Genomic DNA, 17,871 nt, shown 5'->3' on the forward strand with positions numbered 1-17,871 from the left:
GTGTATTTTGAATTATGAGTTCCTGGAATATTTGGTTATTTAAAAAAGGGCAAAGGCAGTATATGGTGGATTTCTGAAATTTTAATGACATATTTGCATTATCCAGTCAGCACATTAATTCTATTGACTATTAAATAGTCACCCTTTATTATAGCATATTATTAGCTGTTTTTATTATTATTAACTAACAGAAAATGCCTAGAGGCAATAGAAAACTCACAACTTAGTATAAATTAATGCTAAGCAATAAGATTTATAATAACTGTGAATAAATGCAAAGATCAGCACCTGGTTTATACAGATGGCCAATGAAAAGTTGGAATGCCCGAAACGTAAACAGAAGGGGTGGCGGCAGGAGGCAGGTAGCTCTGTGATCACTGAGGTTAGCTTTCAGTTTGGGTAGAACACTGGACTTTTTTTCCCTTTTACCAGAAATTGTCTTCATGAAAAAATAATTATCAATATGTTATATCTCACATCATGGTGCCTCTTGCAGCAAAATTTACATCAGTTTATTTTGATGGCCTGAAGTTATTGCTGGAGCTTCTGAAAAAGATCTGATTTAAAAATCAAGTAACCGTTTAGGTAATAGGAAATCTGAGTCCATTACTTGACAGCTAAATTGAAGAACTGATATAATTTCATTTTTCTGAATTTACTGATGAAAAATGTGCGCTTCCTCACAGGGTTACATCTGATCATTCTGAAATACAAACCTTACAAACCTTCGATTAGCCCCACGATGTTTTTAGCATCATAGAAACTGGCAGTATTTCCTACTTCAAGGAATACATTTTGATTAATATTTTAAATGAAACAAGAAAATTTACTTTGATGGTTTCACTCTATATGCCCCACCATTCTAATCTTCCTTTTTTAGTTTTTGTCCTCCCCTCCAACCCCCCTCACCACTCCATGTCAGAATACACACATATATACCACACCTGAACACACCTTATTCCATGAAACGTGACAATGCAGCAGAGCATATCTACCATTTGGATTTAATCCATATACTTGCCCTAAGAAATCCTATCCAGTAATTTTATTTTTTTCTTGATATTGTACCATTAAGAATAATCAGTAAGAAGGTTACCAAACATATGGACACCAAGTGGGGAAAGTGGGGAGGGTTGCAGGAAAAAGAATTGGGAGATTGGGATACCAAATTGTAAGCTCTAAATATATGCAGTTTATTGTATGTTAACTGTATCTCAATAAAAGTTCTTAAAAAAAAAAAAAAGAATAGTCAGTAAGAAGGTTAACCCCATGCCTAGCATCATGAGGTGAGTACCAAAATGAAGTAGCACCTACATAACAATCAACAGACAACCTTTTTTGACAGCAAAATGTCTTGAGACAAGAAGAAATGCATGTTATCACTGTATCTACTGTAATTTCCAAAATGTTCTGTAGGAACCCCATATTGCTTCACTGGGGTGGGAAAAGAAAATATTAGAACTTTATTTTTTACCTTACTTCTAATTTTTTATCTTTGGTTTGCTGTAATACCTGTATTAATCATCAACAAAAAACATAATTTATTACTAATGCATGCTCATACATTTGTTAATTGATTGGAGAACATGTAGCTGCCATAGTCTTATGACATGTAGCTACTTATGAAAAAGAAAATGTTGAAGACTGTTAGGAAAGTATATTACAGAGTTAAAGTAGAATTCAATCCAGAGAAAATGATTGCTAAAGTGGCTGAATCATAAACTTTGTCATGTAAGTGGGGAATCCAATACAGCTCCCATACACCCTTTTAAACTTTTATCAGCAGGAAACAGATGGCACTTTCAAGCAAGTAGCCAAGGAGAGTGTAATACAAGGGCTGTTTACAAAAGAATCAACAGAGTTTAGAGAACACAACAAAAGATGGTTATACACTGGGGCTATAATCAGGGATTATGTCATACCAGTCCTGGACTTTAAGTGGGAGGGGAGGAAGCAATTATATGAGCCCCTCTATGGAGAGGGCTACCTGAAAGACTGTGTCCTTTTGTTTGAGGACAGAGCCATTTACAGCTACTACACAGGGAAGAATCAAGGGAGTAAATGTCTTGATTTTATTTTTGTCTTAATGTTTAACTTCTTACTGGTCACTCTCATTGGCCAAATACAATCTGAAGCCAGAGAAGAAAGTCCGCAGATGTAGTCCATACAAGTCAGCCTCCTGGGGCATAGTTTGAGAAAGGTTAAGAGTGGGGTGTGGAGCTGGAGGAACAAATGAAAAATGTTCTACATTCCATTCCTCTTTTTTTTTTTCAGCATATGCTCTTTTCCAGATAAAAAATGTGTCCCTAGTATAAGGGATATGTGAATCCCATCAACTACCATATTCTTTCTGCATTGATATCAGTTTTATCATATTCCCAGACAAAATCTAAAATGTTAACGAACCTTAGTGCTCTTTGTATAAGGTAATCTAGAAAAAAAAAGTGGGGAAAAGAATTCTCAATTAACATAAAATATAGCTGCTATAGTCTTATGAAGTGTAGCTACTTGTGAGGTCTTAGATGATGGTTACCTATTCTTTTAGCTACCATTAGTCTATGTGTATCCTCAGCTGTGTCAGTAACTAGTCTGTTGATCATACCATCAACCTGGTGGTGTGATCCTGTGTTATAAGCCTTTGACTGGTCTACCTTCTCTGTGTTGCCTCATAATTCTATCGCCCAGCCTACTGCTGAAATGAGACACTCCAGAGAAACCTCTAGGTTCAGAAATAGTTCTCCTTGCCCCATCATGTGGCAGCAATCTAATTTCCTATTGGTAAATAACATCAATCACCTCAACCACTATTGTGGTCCCTTTCTCTGCAGAGAAGGTTCAGCAGCTTAAGGAGCTCATAATGGCCAGAGGGCAGACTCAATTTCCCATTTTAAGAGCCTTCATTGTGTTCTCTAGTGGAAGCATTTTTTCCCATGGAAACTAGTACCCTTCTCCCCATAAAGGCTGGGTTGTAGAGACAGAAATTTTCCTTCAGTGACTTTGCTGAAAGAGGTCACTCTCACTTCTTCCCTTGGTTTCTGGACCTGTGCATTCTGTCTTAGGAGATATGACATTATACATTGGATCGTGCTTTAAGGTGTTTAACAGCCATGGACCGCATCCCCAGTCCACAAGATTTTGTCTCCCAAACTCTGCTATAGTAGTCTTTAGCAGATTATTTCATTCTATCAAGTCAACTGCTTGATGTGTTGAGGGCATGAGAACAGTGGATTTTTTTGGTGAGCCCATGATCACTTTTTTTCCCCCTCGTCTGAGGTAAGATTATGTCAAAATCCAAGGAAAATGAAGATTTTTTTAAGCGCTTTATTGGAGTATAATTGTTTTACACTGTTGTGCCAGTTTCTGCTGTACAACAAAGTGAATCAGCTGTATTTATGCATATGTCCCCATATCCCCTCCCTCCCACGACTCCTTTTGTAAGTCTACAAATGGTGGTGCCAACAGAATTGTGGCCAGAGAAGACAGATCCCAGATAGCTGTTTCTCCCTTTAAGAAGACATTTTTTTCCAATAATGATGAAAAGAGTCCAGTGGACTCGACCTCACACAGATTGGTCAAGAATGGTACCCTGTGAATGGCTGTGTGCTGTCTTCTGCTATTGGCAAGTTGGGTGACCATAACCATATCAATTGTGGTGAGAAGTTCATGTTGTCAAATCTAGGCATGTTCTTCATCTGTGCTATCCTGTCCTTTTAGTACCTCTCCCACTGAGCAAGCATTGGATTGTTAAAAAAAAAAAGTGACAGCAGTAGGAAGGATAATTTTGTCCATGTAATTGAGAGGCTTGTCTGCCATGGAAGCCCTCTCTGGAAGATTACATAGAACATGAATCTCTACCTTTTGTGTCCATTTCAAGGGGACCACTTATATACTCCTTCATCAGACCTCTTTGCCATTGATTTTCCAACCTTGTTGTTTTAAGTCCCTTACTAGTTGTCCAACCTGTTAGCCATTGCTCATGGATGAGTGTAGATCCCTACCTCAAGCTATCCTGTGACACAGTAGTCAGCCAGATTTCCTCTCTGATTTTCTACCTGATGGGAGGGTTTCTTTTCACCCACTGACTTTCAAGACCAACCCGAGTAGGGCTGTAAAGTAGCAGCTTTTAACAAGTATTAGTAGATTCTTAGTTGATCTAAGCTTGCACTGTTTTCTTTCTTCATTAACTGGTCATGGGGCACTCCCCATGAAATAAATTATAGTTGTGAGTGAGAGGGCCAACCATCAGTAACCCCACAGAGAGGGAACCAGGGAAATAAATACCTCAGCCTCTTTCATCTCCTATTCCCTAATATCTGACAGTGCCTTATCAACCAGAAGTCAAGGACAAGGGAGCCTGGAGGATGTGAAATAGAGGTCAGCAATCCTTGACACAGCAGGCTGGAGATGGTGCAGAGGGAGGCCTGTTGGACCAAATAAACACATTCAGCACACTACTATCAAAAAAGCCTTGCAATCCAGCAGTAGATTTAATTTTATGACTTAAAATACTTTAGGGTATTTGAGATGATCCATTTTTCTTCTCACAGTATTATTTTATAATTTTTAATTACAGACCTTTGTGAAGTATTTTTTTACTTCTGACATATGGAGTCATAAGACCCTCCTGAGTAATATTTGCTTCACATATTCTGTGACTAATAGTAGCTAATGAATTTTGAGTGTTATTGGACATCTTATACAACTTCATAATAAGTAAAATATTACATTCAGAAATTATTTTAAAAATATATATCTACTACCTCAATTAAATGTACAGTCATTGAATGTAGTTGTTTTTTTTTTCACCAAAGTGTGTATATTTTTGCGAACTTGATGAATCATATTATTATGATATATCAAATGCTGAGAGTTTATTACTGTGTATTTTAGGAATAATTTGTAATGTTGAGTTGTGTAAGGGGATTCTTTAGAATGGCCATTGTTCCACTGCAATGTCTCCTTACAAAGGGCTTCCCAATGCACCTTGAAGCCAAAGTTGGTGCTTTTGTTTCCAAAGAATTTTTTTTTTTTTTTTTTTTTTGGCAGTGTAGGCAGAGGTAGGGGATGGGGAGATTCCCTATTTAAAGTTGAAACTAAAGCTATTACTAGAGCCATTGCAAACTGAAAACCTTTTAAATACTTTTAACGAGGAAGCTCATTCTTAATGCAGAAGGAAATAATTTCGTATTTCACCATTATTTTATTACCTTAGTGAACATTTTAAAAGTTGGGTCCATTGTTTCCAGGAAACACTATGACTGTAACATGTGCCAGACAATCTCTTAATGTACATAAGAATAGCATTGATTTTAACAGACATGTAGATTGTTTTGTAAGGATGATTGTGAAAGGAAATGAAAAAAATTATACTAATATAGAAATTTGCTTTTTCCTAAAAAAGGAACCAAGAACTTTGCTATTTATCCTTACTCAGCTGCTAAATATTTTCCTTATCTGTAAATTATAGTGAAGCTTCTGTAAGGAACTTTCCTGCTAAAACAAATCATAATTTTTTAGGATACTCTTCTATATGCTTCTCATCTTATGTATATTAAGTAGCTTTCCTTCCTTCAGTAACTCCACTCGACACTGATCCCTTTTTTTTTTTCATTCTCCCAACATCTACTAACTTCACCTTTTGTATCTAGCACTGTAAAAGCCATGTTATTTCCATCATCCCCGGAACCAGAGTTTTGGTTAATATGCAGCTGAAATCACCTTATTAAGTACAGTTGAACTGATTTAAAAAGTACAGATGATGCTAAAGAAAGAATGTAATAGCTCTTCTAATCTAAGGAACCACTGTTCTTCTCCATTGGTGACATATGTTTATACATAATGTAACTTTTTTTTATAGAAATGGGCTTATTTTGTAGCATTGTCTCATGACCCCTTTTTTCACTTAAGTATATAATATGAGCATCTACATAATTAAATGTTTTTCTATAGCATGATTTTAATTACTTTATGTTTTCTGTATGTGGATATAACAGTTTATATTGTATTTAAAATACAGTATATATAATATTTAGTATAATATAAATGTAGTAGATAATATTTATATATCTATATGGAGAAAGAATACACATTTTTTTTTTCTTGCATGTAAAAACATATTATTACTTTAATAACCTATGCCAGTAAAACTTTGGGCATATCTATATTTCTTAGAATATATTTTTATAAAATAATTCTAAGTCATAATTTATAAGCTATATTTCATTTTCTTATATAGAATATTACAAGAATGTGTGATATGGGCATTTACTGTAGTACATATATGCATTGGCATATAACTTCCATTTATACAACACTGTGCAGTTATTTAAATATTTTTATAGAAGAAGAAATTATGGACAAGAAAGGCAAGTCCAAGATTATAAGGCTAATAGCTGCCAATATTTAAGCAGCTGTACTTTGTATTGAGTTATTATTGAGAACCATTGGTAATAGTTGCACAAACTACTATTTTTATTAAAAGCTACCATTGGGGTTTGAAATAGATTAATTGCATACTCCACTTTATTTAAATGGTTTCTTTAACTATCTGCTTAGGATCTGATTTGTGATGTAATTAAAACCTCTCAAGGCCATAGTCTTCACACATTTTAATTGTGTGCCACTATCAGTAGAAATTATTGAGCTTGTATTAATGTATCTAAATTTTTCTCAACCTAAATATTAAGTACTAGTGAGGACTAATTTTTTTTTCTCTTTTCATTTAATTTATTTATTTATTTTTTGAGGTACACCAAGTTCAATCATCTGTATTTATACACATATCCCCGTATTCCCTCCCTCCCTCGACTCCCCCCCACCCTCCCCGTCCCAGTCCTCTAAGGCTTCATCCATCAGAGGACTAATTTTTGATATAAAAAAATAGATATAAAGTGGAGATTTTATGTTTTTTTTAAATACCACATGGATAATTTTATACATCTTTGAGATGGGAAAATGTATTTTAATTGCTCCGTTCATCAGTCTCTCAAAAGAAGAACTAGATTGTCTCAAAATTTCCTTCTACTTTTTTGAACTTATTCACTGACTGATTGAATAGTGTCAGGCACTGGGCTGAGTCAAAGTTGAGGCAGAATACATTGCTGAGTCTTCATAGACCAAAGGGGAAAGGACAAAGTGCTCTAACAAAAATAATGCTATCAAGTATAACAGATAGGTCTGCAGTCCCAATGGTTTACAAAATAGTGTTTTTTCTCTCATATAAATTTTGCAGTGGGTGTACCTGATCAGCTGGTGGCTGTCCTCCAAGTGGTGATTCAGGCACCTGTGTTACTGCCTTCTTATGATGGCTTTGCTGTTTTCAACACATGGCTTCCAAAGTCGCTATTGCTAAGGAAAGAGCATGGAGAATTGCACATGACAAGTTTTTACTGGCCAGGCCCATACAATTTCTATCCTCAGTTACAAGACCACGCTTAAATTCAGGGGAGGCTGGGGAATATCATATATCTGTGTACCCAGGACGAAGAGAAAGTGGGATAGTTCACTGGTTAGACCCTCTGCCGTTGCATGTAAACAGATAGTGGTAGTGGAATGTTATAAAAGGTGTAATGGAACAAAGTAAAAGAGCTGTAAAATCAGAGAAGAGAGAGTGTTTACCTTATCTGACAGTTGAATTGGGTGAACAGGGATTATTTCAGTCATCAGAGGTGGAAGGAACTTCTTAGCCAGAGGAATATCATAAAAGTGAAAAAGATGAGAAAAACAATAAGTACAATCTAGCATGGTTAATCTGTAATTTCCTCATTAAATTGCCACCATATTTTCAAAACAAATTCTTAAATTTTCAAGGATGTAGACTAAGGAAGAATATTAATTGAAGCATCATTTATAATAGAGAATATGAAAACACCATAAATGTTCAAAGACAAAGAATTAGTTAAATAAATCATGGTAGTGCCATGTTATGCTATATTTTGCAGCCATTATAAAGTAGATATGGACTCACATATTTATCTGGGTAGATTTCCACAATTTCTTTTTTTTTAAGCTCTTTATTGGAATTTAATTGCTTTACACGCTTGTGTCAGTTTTTGAGGTACACCAAAGTGAATCAGCTGTATTTATACATATATCCCCATATCCCCTCCCTCCTGCGATTCCCTCCCACCCTCCCTGTCTTGGCCCTCTAAAGCATCACCCATCATCGAGGTGATCTCCCTATGTTATGCAGCAACTTCCTACTAGCTATCTATTTTACGGTTGGTAGTGTATATATGTCAATGTTACTCTCTGACTTCCTCCCAGCTTCCCCTTCACGCACTCCCAACCCCTCTTCAAGTCAAACAAGCATGTATGATAATGATAAATGAAGTGATAAAATTCAGCATGCATGAATGATCATATTTTAAATATGTAAGTATGTTTCTGAATAGATTAAAGTTGACCATTCAAGCAGTATTTTAACTGATTTTTCATTGTGGCTACCTACCCCCCACTGCCCCCACCCAACATTTTCTTTCTCCCTTCCTTCTTCCCCCTTTCTCTCTTTCTTTATTCTTTCTCTCAAATGAGCATGTCATATTTTTATATATAATAAAAATGATATATTTTTGATTTAAAAAATAAGTAAAAGACAATTTTGGAAATTAGTGTTCCCTTGGTTCTGTGAATGATCTCTCACTTATCTGCTGGAAAATGCTACTTTGTTAATATCTAGCAAGGGGTATCACCCTACTGGGAAACAGTAGCTAATATCTGCTGGACTTGATCCCGTTGCAATTTGCAACATTCTTGCAGCATAAAAATCTAGTTACTGAAATGTAATGGGCAAAAATCAGAACACCACATATGGCCTGGTTAAAATTTTTTTTAAAAAAGTATTACTGACAGATATATCAGATTTACAAAGATGCATAGGTTTTTTTCAAAGGTGTAGTAAATGAATTGCCATTTATTTTCACGTTAAATAGAATGAATTTTGTTTGATATATATATATGTTAAGCTCTGTATAATAATATTGATATTTGAAGTCTATCATTGTTTCTAATAGAAATGGGCCAGAGCAAGATGTGGTTTCCTCATCTTCTGACTCCAAACACATTATGATTGAGAAGACAAAAAGCACTGTCTTAGGGAAATTGATTTATTAGCAATGATATGAATATTCAAGAGATGAACAAGATTAAAAGTCAAGGTTTTAAATTTATTTCAATCGATAATTTGGAAGTGGTGAAAATTAGAGAAGAGCTGCAGTATCATTGAAAAGAAAGATTTTAAAGGCAAATACACAAATTAACAACTGACTAGAGCTGAGGATAGAAATACAATTCAAGGTAAATGTTTTGAAACTATGGCAGATGGGATAACATTTAGATTTTGGTCCAATGTCATGCTTTTACCAATATACATCATATATTACTGTGTTCTTTAAAATAATAAAATCAGTACTTTAAAATGACATAATTTTTTTTTTACTCAAGTGTTTTAGATATAAGATGTCATCTCTCTTTTTTTCAGAGAGACAATGCTTATTGTTAATGGGATATTTCTGCAACTTAAAAGTGTTCATAATACAACGTACATAAGTTAATAATGCAATTAATATATAGTGTTCCTTTTGGTAGACTGATCAGCTGGTTTACTTATATTTTGGTGGCTATCATCTTTATCAATGGAAATTCTATGATAAAAATAAATCTCATTTAATCTAAATGCTATGCACTATGTTAAAGAAAATGAAAGATATGTGTTACGTTTATGTTCAAATATATAATGATTCCGCTTTTATATTTCAATAATTTTTATAATGTCATATTGAGTCAAGTTTTTAATTACTTAACCATATAATTAGGAAAAAAATAATTTCCAGAATAGTATATTAATTTATTTTTACAGTCTTAACCAGATTTGGAATTGGGATATTTCTATCCATTTTTAAATCAATAGTCAAGATATAATGTAGATTTAGTTGCCTTCTCTATTATACTTGCCTGTTAAGAGTGGAAAAGTAACACCAAAACATCAATGACAGTTCTTTTTATTTTTTACTTGGCTGTGGAGGAGCATGGTACTTTGTGGGTGTGGGGTGAGTTTTTTTTTTTCTTTAAACTATGTAGAGGAGAGAAATAAACAGGTGAGAAAAAAATAGAAGTTGCTACTTAAAGGTACTGGATATCTGAGATAAACCCCATACTAAATTGCAGTCTTTTCTATTTCCTATTTATATTATTTGAATTAAAAAAACCTGTTTCTTCTAGCAATATGTATTCTGCCAGGTAAGAGCCAGAAAAAGAAAAAGGCTGATTCCACATTATAATCACTTAGTATTTTTTTCTTAAGCAAGGTGAAAAACACCAATAGATCTGCTCATGCATAAGAAAAAACACTTTGTAAAATGTCAAATATGCATTCAGTAGAGGCTATTATAGAAAAATATATTTAACTTTGGGGAGGAGACATTTAACCTGATACACATTAAGTTGTCATCTATTCTTCACTAAGAAGCTGAGAATAATTAAGGAGAATGGTTATATGAGCTTGCAAACTAGTTCTAGGTATAAGGATACTGTTTATGACAATTTTATTTTTATTGATAACACTACAAGATGATACACTTACTCTACCACTGACAAAACTATAATTTTCATAATGTTAAGCAAAGGAAATGGTCACAGCTTTGAATATATTACAAAAAGCAATTACTTCTACGTGCTACAACTTGATCTTCATGCTCTTCAATGATGTAGTTGAGCTCCATGTTTTTCTACATAGAGTAAAATTCTATCCTATGTACTTTGTAGTCTTGGTAGGGTTGCATTGATGCTAGTGTCTTTCTCTGCAATGTAACATATTTTTGTTGGAATGTATAGAGGACATTTTAAAGAACTGTGAATGGTGAATGAATTGCTTTCTTAATTTCTAAAAATTCTAAAATTTTAACCTCAAATTCTTTAAACTCTCTTTAATGTATCAAAAATCAAAAATTCTTCCACCCTCCCCCCCAAAAAAATAATCTTGTATTTTCTGACATTAAGGTTAAAGACCAGAATATATAAAATATCTGTCTGTCTGTCTATCTCTACCAATCTAGATTGAGAATCTATCTCCTTCTAGATACATATAGCTATAGACACATACATAAAATATCCATGGTCAATGAGTAGTACCCATAATTATGCCCTTTACTTGAGAATTAAAAGGACTCCTAAAGAAAGTATAGAAATTCTTTTTAACGGTTTCTATGGAATCAAAGCTTAAAAAAGAAATCCTAGAAATGAAATGTACTTTAAGGCTTATCTAAGTCCAGCTTCTCACCAACAGCACAAATTCACCCAAAGCCAACTCCAACAACTTCATCTGACTCAAGGGACAGTAAGCTTCCTAACTCCTGAGGGAACATATTACTGTTAGAATTCTAATTCACAAATTGAACAAAATACACTTTTTCATAAAATTCTTGCCATCATTTCTATTTTTGCTTCTTAAAGTGAATGAGAGTCTTCATAAGCTTTAAGGTAGCTTTTCTAATGGTTTGAGGTTAAATACAAATATCATTTTCATTTAAAATTTTCCTGGTTCTTACTATTTTTCTATATATAGGATTTGCAGGCTAATCAACTTCCTGATACTCATATCTGAAGTTCCCCAGAGATGCCTAATCTCTTTTGTAGTTTGACTCATGCCATTCCAAAGTCAGAATAACCTTTCACAGAAAATAATCTACTGGAAGACCCACTGTATATTAGTACTAGTAATATCAGTGTTGATGTTTTATAATTATGGTCAAATCAGAGGAAATTCTCCTTGTTGTGTTCTACCCTAATTTTGACCATATTCTTATATTATTTTAGAACTTGTATGTTATGAAATGCTATAATTTATGGATTATTTTCACAGATTTTTTATCCTTTAATTTTTTTATTGAAGTATAGTTTATTTACAATGTTGTGTTAGTTTCAGGTGTCTAGCATAGTGATTAATTTTTTTTTCAGATTATATTCCATTTTAGGTTATTATAAGATATTGGGTGTGATTCTTTGTGCTCTACAGTAAATCCTTATAGTATTAGTTTGCATCTGTTAATCCCATACTCCTAATTTTCTCTACCCTTCCCTTTCCCCTTTGGTATCTATATATCTATGAGTCTGTTTTTCTGTATCTATGAGTCTGTTTCTGTTTTGGTATGTACACTTATTTGTATTATTTTTTAGATCCCACATATGAGTAATATCATATAGTATTCATCTTTGTCTTATTCCACTCAGCATACTATTCTCTAGGTCTATACACATTGCTGCAAATGGCAATATTTCATTCTTTTTTATGGCTGAGTAATATTCCATTACATATATCCATATATATTTAATATGTATAAATATATGCATGCCACATCTTCTTAATCCAGTCATCTGTTGATGGGCACTTGGGTTGCTCCCATATCTTGACTCTTATAAATAGCACTGCTGTGAACATTGGTGTGTACGTATCTTTTCAAATTATTGTTTTAGTTTTTTCTGGATATATACCCACGAATGGAATTGCTGGATCATATGGTATTTCTAGTTTTAGTTTTTTAATGTCCTTTAGTTTTTAAAATATATTTTAAAGTAATCTGGGTCCAAATATTTGCCCTTTAAAGTATGTGGAAATTAAACTCAGTGAGATTAACATGTTAGGAGCTGTAATACAGCAAAACATTGGAAGAGTCAAGACCAGAACTACATTTCTTTCATGGCAACCTAATTTGATATCATTATGAAAAGTAAGTTAAGGGTACATTGGGATTAACTGGAACCTTGTCTAATTGCTATGTATTAACATACATATAGACATGCATACAGGCATATGCATGCACGTGCCTACACACATACACATTGACCCATGTATTTTATAGCTGGAAGGGATGTTAATGTGGTGATAACTTGGAGGAAATGGCAAGAACATTAGCCTATGTGTAGAATCCTGAGTGCTCTTAATAAAAACAGTCAAGCCCAGAATATTGCTGTAAAATTCCAGTTATGGAATACATAGCCTCCAAATCCAACTTGACATTTAAAATTATATGTCAATGCTATGAAAATTCTTTTTACTTATTTGAAAATGATTTGACAAAGGAATCAGATTCTGATGGGGATAAAACATTACCAACCTTACTTTTATAAAGATATAATGGCAATAGTTATTTGAAATATCAAAATATTTAAGTGGTTGTGGAAAATATTTAAGCAGTATATTTTTAAAATTTCTCTTCTATTTCTCTCTTATATTTTGCACAACTTAGTGTACTCAGAGCTCAACTTCATCCCTCTCTAATAAGTGTGTTAAAAAACATGAAAGATAAGTTTTAAGTTTTGGCGTTTTGTGTTGCTTAATTATTATGTGATAGACTTGAAGGGCAACATGCAGCATTGAGTTAATGAGTTAAAATAAGTTGTTTCTTTAGTGTAGTGTGTGGTTTGTAAGTAGCAATAGAGACTTGATGACTGTATTATTAAGCCAGTTTATAAATAATACACTTTAGAATCCAATCCAACACATGAATTTATATATTCAGTTCATTATCTGTATGTTTGTATGTATGTGTGTACCTGTGTGTGTCTTACAGCTGTTATTTCAAGAAACCAAGAAGGGCCAGGAGAAATGGGAAAGGCTGTGCTGATTCCTAAAGATGACCAGGAGAAAATGAAAGAACTGTTTAAAATCAATCAGTTTAACCTTATGGCCAGTGATTTGATTGCCCTTAACAGAAGTCTGCCGGATGTAAGATTAGAAGGGTGAGTTTGCATTTGTTATATAATCTTATATATTAGCAATCCCCAAATTTCAGAATATCTCAGAACTTCAATTAACTCAGATTATTTGCCATCTAGAGCTATGTGGTTCTGAATAGCTATGCCATAGCAAGAATTAACTATGCATGCATATGATGGGAGATATGAACTGTGTCCTTCTCTGGCAGAGCAAAATATGTTACTTGCAAAGGCATTGCAGAATACACAAGCCTAACAAGTTTGTTTTTTTTTTCCTTCATGAGATGTCTTTTGTTTTGCTTTGCTTTATCTTGCCAAAGACAGAGCAAACATGATCTTTGATAAATTATTTTCCTGCCTGTAGAGAAAGCTCTTAAACTTTGCTTTGAAAAACCATATACTTTGCTATTCCAGCATAAAAATAGCCAATTGCTTGTGTGATTCTTTGACCCTTTAAAACTGTTTACTGTGGGTTCTTTAGTTAATTTATGATGCTATTTATCGATGTAATTAGAATGCTCAGTTATCAGCCATAGAGGAAATACTCACTTGGAAATAATAATACTGCATGAAAAATTGTGTTGAAAAACTCAACATGTCTGCAATTAACTGTAAGCCATACTCTAGACAGCTGAACATATTTTAAATGGATGTAATAAAAATCAGAATATTTAGTGGCAGTATTGTGTATATAATCCTTATAAAGTAAATTCTTAGCACTTAGAAAAGTGATGTCCTCAGTTTTTAGAAAATCTCCAAGCTTACAAATATCCTCCAGGACACACTTCTATTTAAAAAGATTGTTCTTTTAGACATGTAATGGCTTTCTCTATATACAATAAAATCATAGTTAATGCACATAAAGTTTGCTACATATAATGGGTTATATTACATTAGTGCTATAGTGACATTAACATATTTACTAAATATGATTTTTTTCCCTTTCTGAATTACTTCAAATAAGACCAAAATAAAGTAACCCAAGCCTTGCTGAAATGCTGAGCTGGGTTGTCAGAAGGTTCCTTTGATAGCTAAGTAACTGGTTTCATATACCCCCTGTATGCTTTTGAAATGACTCTCTCAACAAAACCACAAATAACTACATATTATGGATATTTTTAATTCCTAGCAAATAGCTAAAGCATCAAATTTAACATTTGTGCATTCCAAAGGCCTAAATAATTTTACAAGTAGTTCTGTCCATATTTCTATGTATTTGTATATGTGTAGATACATTTGAATTTTTAAAGATATACGGTAAGCATATCTTCTAAATAATGTTGAGCATTTTATATGCTGAGTTCATAATGTTATAATGTTGCATTTATTACCTTGTCTTATATAGCATATTGTGATAAAATGGGTAAATGTGATACTTATGTGTTCAGGAAACCATGTACACACTATTTCAAAATTTTTTAAATCTTCATTTTCAACTATCAGAACATATAAAATTAAATTTTATATCAGATCTGGTATAAAATTAAGATAAGGTCTATTTTAATACAGAGCCATCACTTAAAAAAAAGAAGCAACATCATTATTGAGCATCCATTTAAAATATTTGTGGCAAGTGGTGTTACTTGTTTTAAGAATTACTTAGGATATGAAGTACTTGAAGAATTAAGTCTTAAATTATGGGACAAGTCAACATTTAAAACAATGTGGGATTCAAATTGCTCATTATAAAAACTATAAAAATGTCATCCCTACTATAGATATTATTGCTTTAATTTTGAGATTTTACAAACAATAGCAGTGAAATAATAGTAGTGAAATAAGTCATCCTCTGTTTTATTGTTAAGACATCACAGTGTATGCAATTAGTAACAAAAAAAATGCCATCTACAATTCCTAGAGAAATCTTAAAGTGAATGTGAAGTTCACTAAGGAAAGGACATTTGCAAGTCATCTTGAATGACTCAATTGGGTGACTGCCTGGGAACAACCAATGTTGAGAAACACATCATGAATCAGATATCCAAACTTATTTAAAAGATGTAAAAAGCTGTTAATACTCATTTGACGTAGAAAACTATTTCTTTTCCAGTTTTGGTATTACAGTTCAGTTTTTGGATAGTTGCATCTCAAGAGATAACACATTAAGCTAGCCTCAGTGATGGCTGAAATATCAAGATATAAAAAGATGGGATTTATAAATAATTAGTTTTAAAAGATCTTATTTTATTTTAGTGAAAACTTGAGTTAATATTTATTTAGAAAGGATCTGAACTGCCCAAACTGTGAATTCATTAAAATATCTCAGCATATTTTATGACTGAATTCAGAAAATTGTCCAAATAGTTTAATGTGGTGTTTGGCCTTAATATCAATCTACAAATATTTGAAGATGTGTTCAGAGTGTTGACCCGGAACAAAGAGACTGCCAGATATTTCTCCAGCAAAGATGGGTTTATTTAGGATCAGCAGAGAACTGCAGTTCAGGGTCTGCAACCACGGCAAGCCACATGCAAGTCACCACACAGCAAGGGAAGGACAACCCTTTTATAGAGCGAAAAAGGACGTTGGGAGGGCTGTAGTAAACAAAGAGTCCATGGCATTCCATTGGCTGAGTTCTTGCCAGGAAAGAAGAAGCCTTTCTTTGTCAGGTTAGAGGGTGTGAGAGCTCCCCTTTCTGATGTCCAAACTCTATTTAATTGAGGTTTCTGTTTATAAATGTTTTTACATATACCTCTATTGATCATAATCTTTCTCTAAAAGCATTACTGATCAAGAGTTAGGTTTTCTAGTTTCTGTGGCTTTTTATCCCTCAGTGTCAGGAAGGATCCTTCCTGGGTGGTGTCTCATGTCCAAGGGAAAGTGCTCAGATTGAAAACCTATTAAAGTCTATTCAAATAACAAGGAGGGTTAAGAGGGAGAACTCTCAGGTATTTTTATCTAAAGTCTCTATGTTGTCAAGATCAGACATTGGAGATCATCTGATGTGTTATATCATTATCAAAGATTTAGCAACAAACTTCCAACAGGCCTGCTCTGGATATCTTGGGAAAACTGTCTCATCAGATGTCCTGTCCTTCAATACTGGGAATTATTTTTACTTTCAGGCCACCAAATTATGTGCAGATCCAGTCAGTGTGTGACACTCTTTTTAGGTGTGTCACAGAAATCCAAGAGTCTATCCCGTGGGGTTTGGTGGCACGACGGTTGATTAGCAGTAACCTGATAGTGGCCTTTCCAGCAAGGTTGAAGAGGGTACTTCTGGAAGCATCTTTTTCAATAGACAAAACCTCCAGGTTGCAAGGTGTGATGCTTGAGGTCTTCATCTCCTAAGGATACACTGTGAACAGATTACTCTACCAAAACATAGTTATTTTTAATAGAACCAATTAGGCCTTTGAAATATTGGAATATCCTCCTTTTAGCAGTTGAGGGTCAAAAGCAGCAGGAGCCAAGTGCACTGGCATCCTATCACTATCTAAAAGAGTGAGAGTTTATGAATTCATAAGGGGTGAAACTGAGATTTAGAAGGACCAACCACAGTGCTTTTGGCCAAGCTATTTGGAGAGCCTCTACAAATTGTGCCAATTGAGTCCTAATGATATGGTAGTGTGTTCATCTAAACCAGAGGATTGAGGAAACAATCCATACCAGTGAAAATGTTGTAAAACCAGCCAAACAGCAAAGACTTGTCAAAGCACCTGGCCAATAAGATAAGTTATTCAAACAGTAAGAAATTCAAGAGGAGTTCTTCCAGGAAGGAATAATCTTTCCCAACTTTAGCCACAGAAGAGGCAGTAACTGGTCTGCAAGGGAAGGTTTCTGTCCAGTGTGAAGACATATGGACTGTGACGGAAACATATTTATATCCATTGGACAGACGAAGGGGTATGAAATCCAGTTGGTATACCTCCATTTGGCAGTCTAAAATGTCTGGGAGCAGTAGGAACAAACTTCTCTGGGTTGTACTTTGGACCAGTGGGACAAGTAAGGTGTAGGCACTTTTTGTTGCCTTGTTCATGTTTCCCTACCAATATTGATTAATGAAGGTTATCATTTTTGTCAGTAGATCAATGGTTTAATGCATATACAATGGTGAGGAGTGAGCATTTTAAAGTCTCAGGTAGGACTGGTTTGTTATTTGGTCCAAACCAGCTCTTTCTCTTTTTATCAAACCAGCAATAATTGAATTTCCAATCTTGT

The 17,871-nt window shown here is 34.0% G+C and overlaps 1 protein-coding gene across 2 annotated transcripts in view; it reads left to right on the top strand.

The window, feature by feature from the left end:
- GALNT13 (polypeptide N-acetylgalactosaminyltransferase 13) overlaps window positions 1-17,871 on the top strand; it is a 535,071-nt gene that overhangs the window by 202,850 nt on the left and 314,350 nt on the right. Inside the window, exon 4 of one of the 2 annotated variants that reach the window (XM_057746923.1) lies at window positions 13,566-13,734. In XM_057746923.1, the coding sequence (XP_057602906.1) occupies window positions 13,566-13,734 (169 nt within the window). The remainder of the gene's footprint in view (window positions 1-13,565; window positions 13,735-17,871) is intronic. The other variant, XM_057746924.1, reaches the window with a different exon arrangement.

The sequence above is a fragment of the Hippopotamus amphibius genome, chromosome 8 (assembly GCF_030028045.1).
Source record: "Hippopotamus amphibius kiboko isolate mHipAmp2 chromosome 8, mHipAmp2.hap2, whole genome shotgun sequence".
NCBI classification, from domain to species: domain Eukaryota; kingdom Metazoa; phylum Chordata; class Mammalia; order Artiodactyla; family Hippopotamidae; genus Hippopotamus; species Hippopotamus amphibius.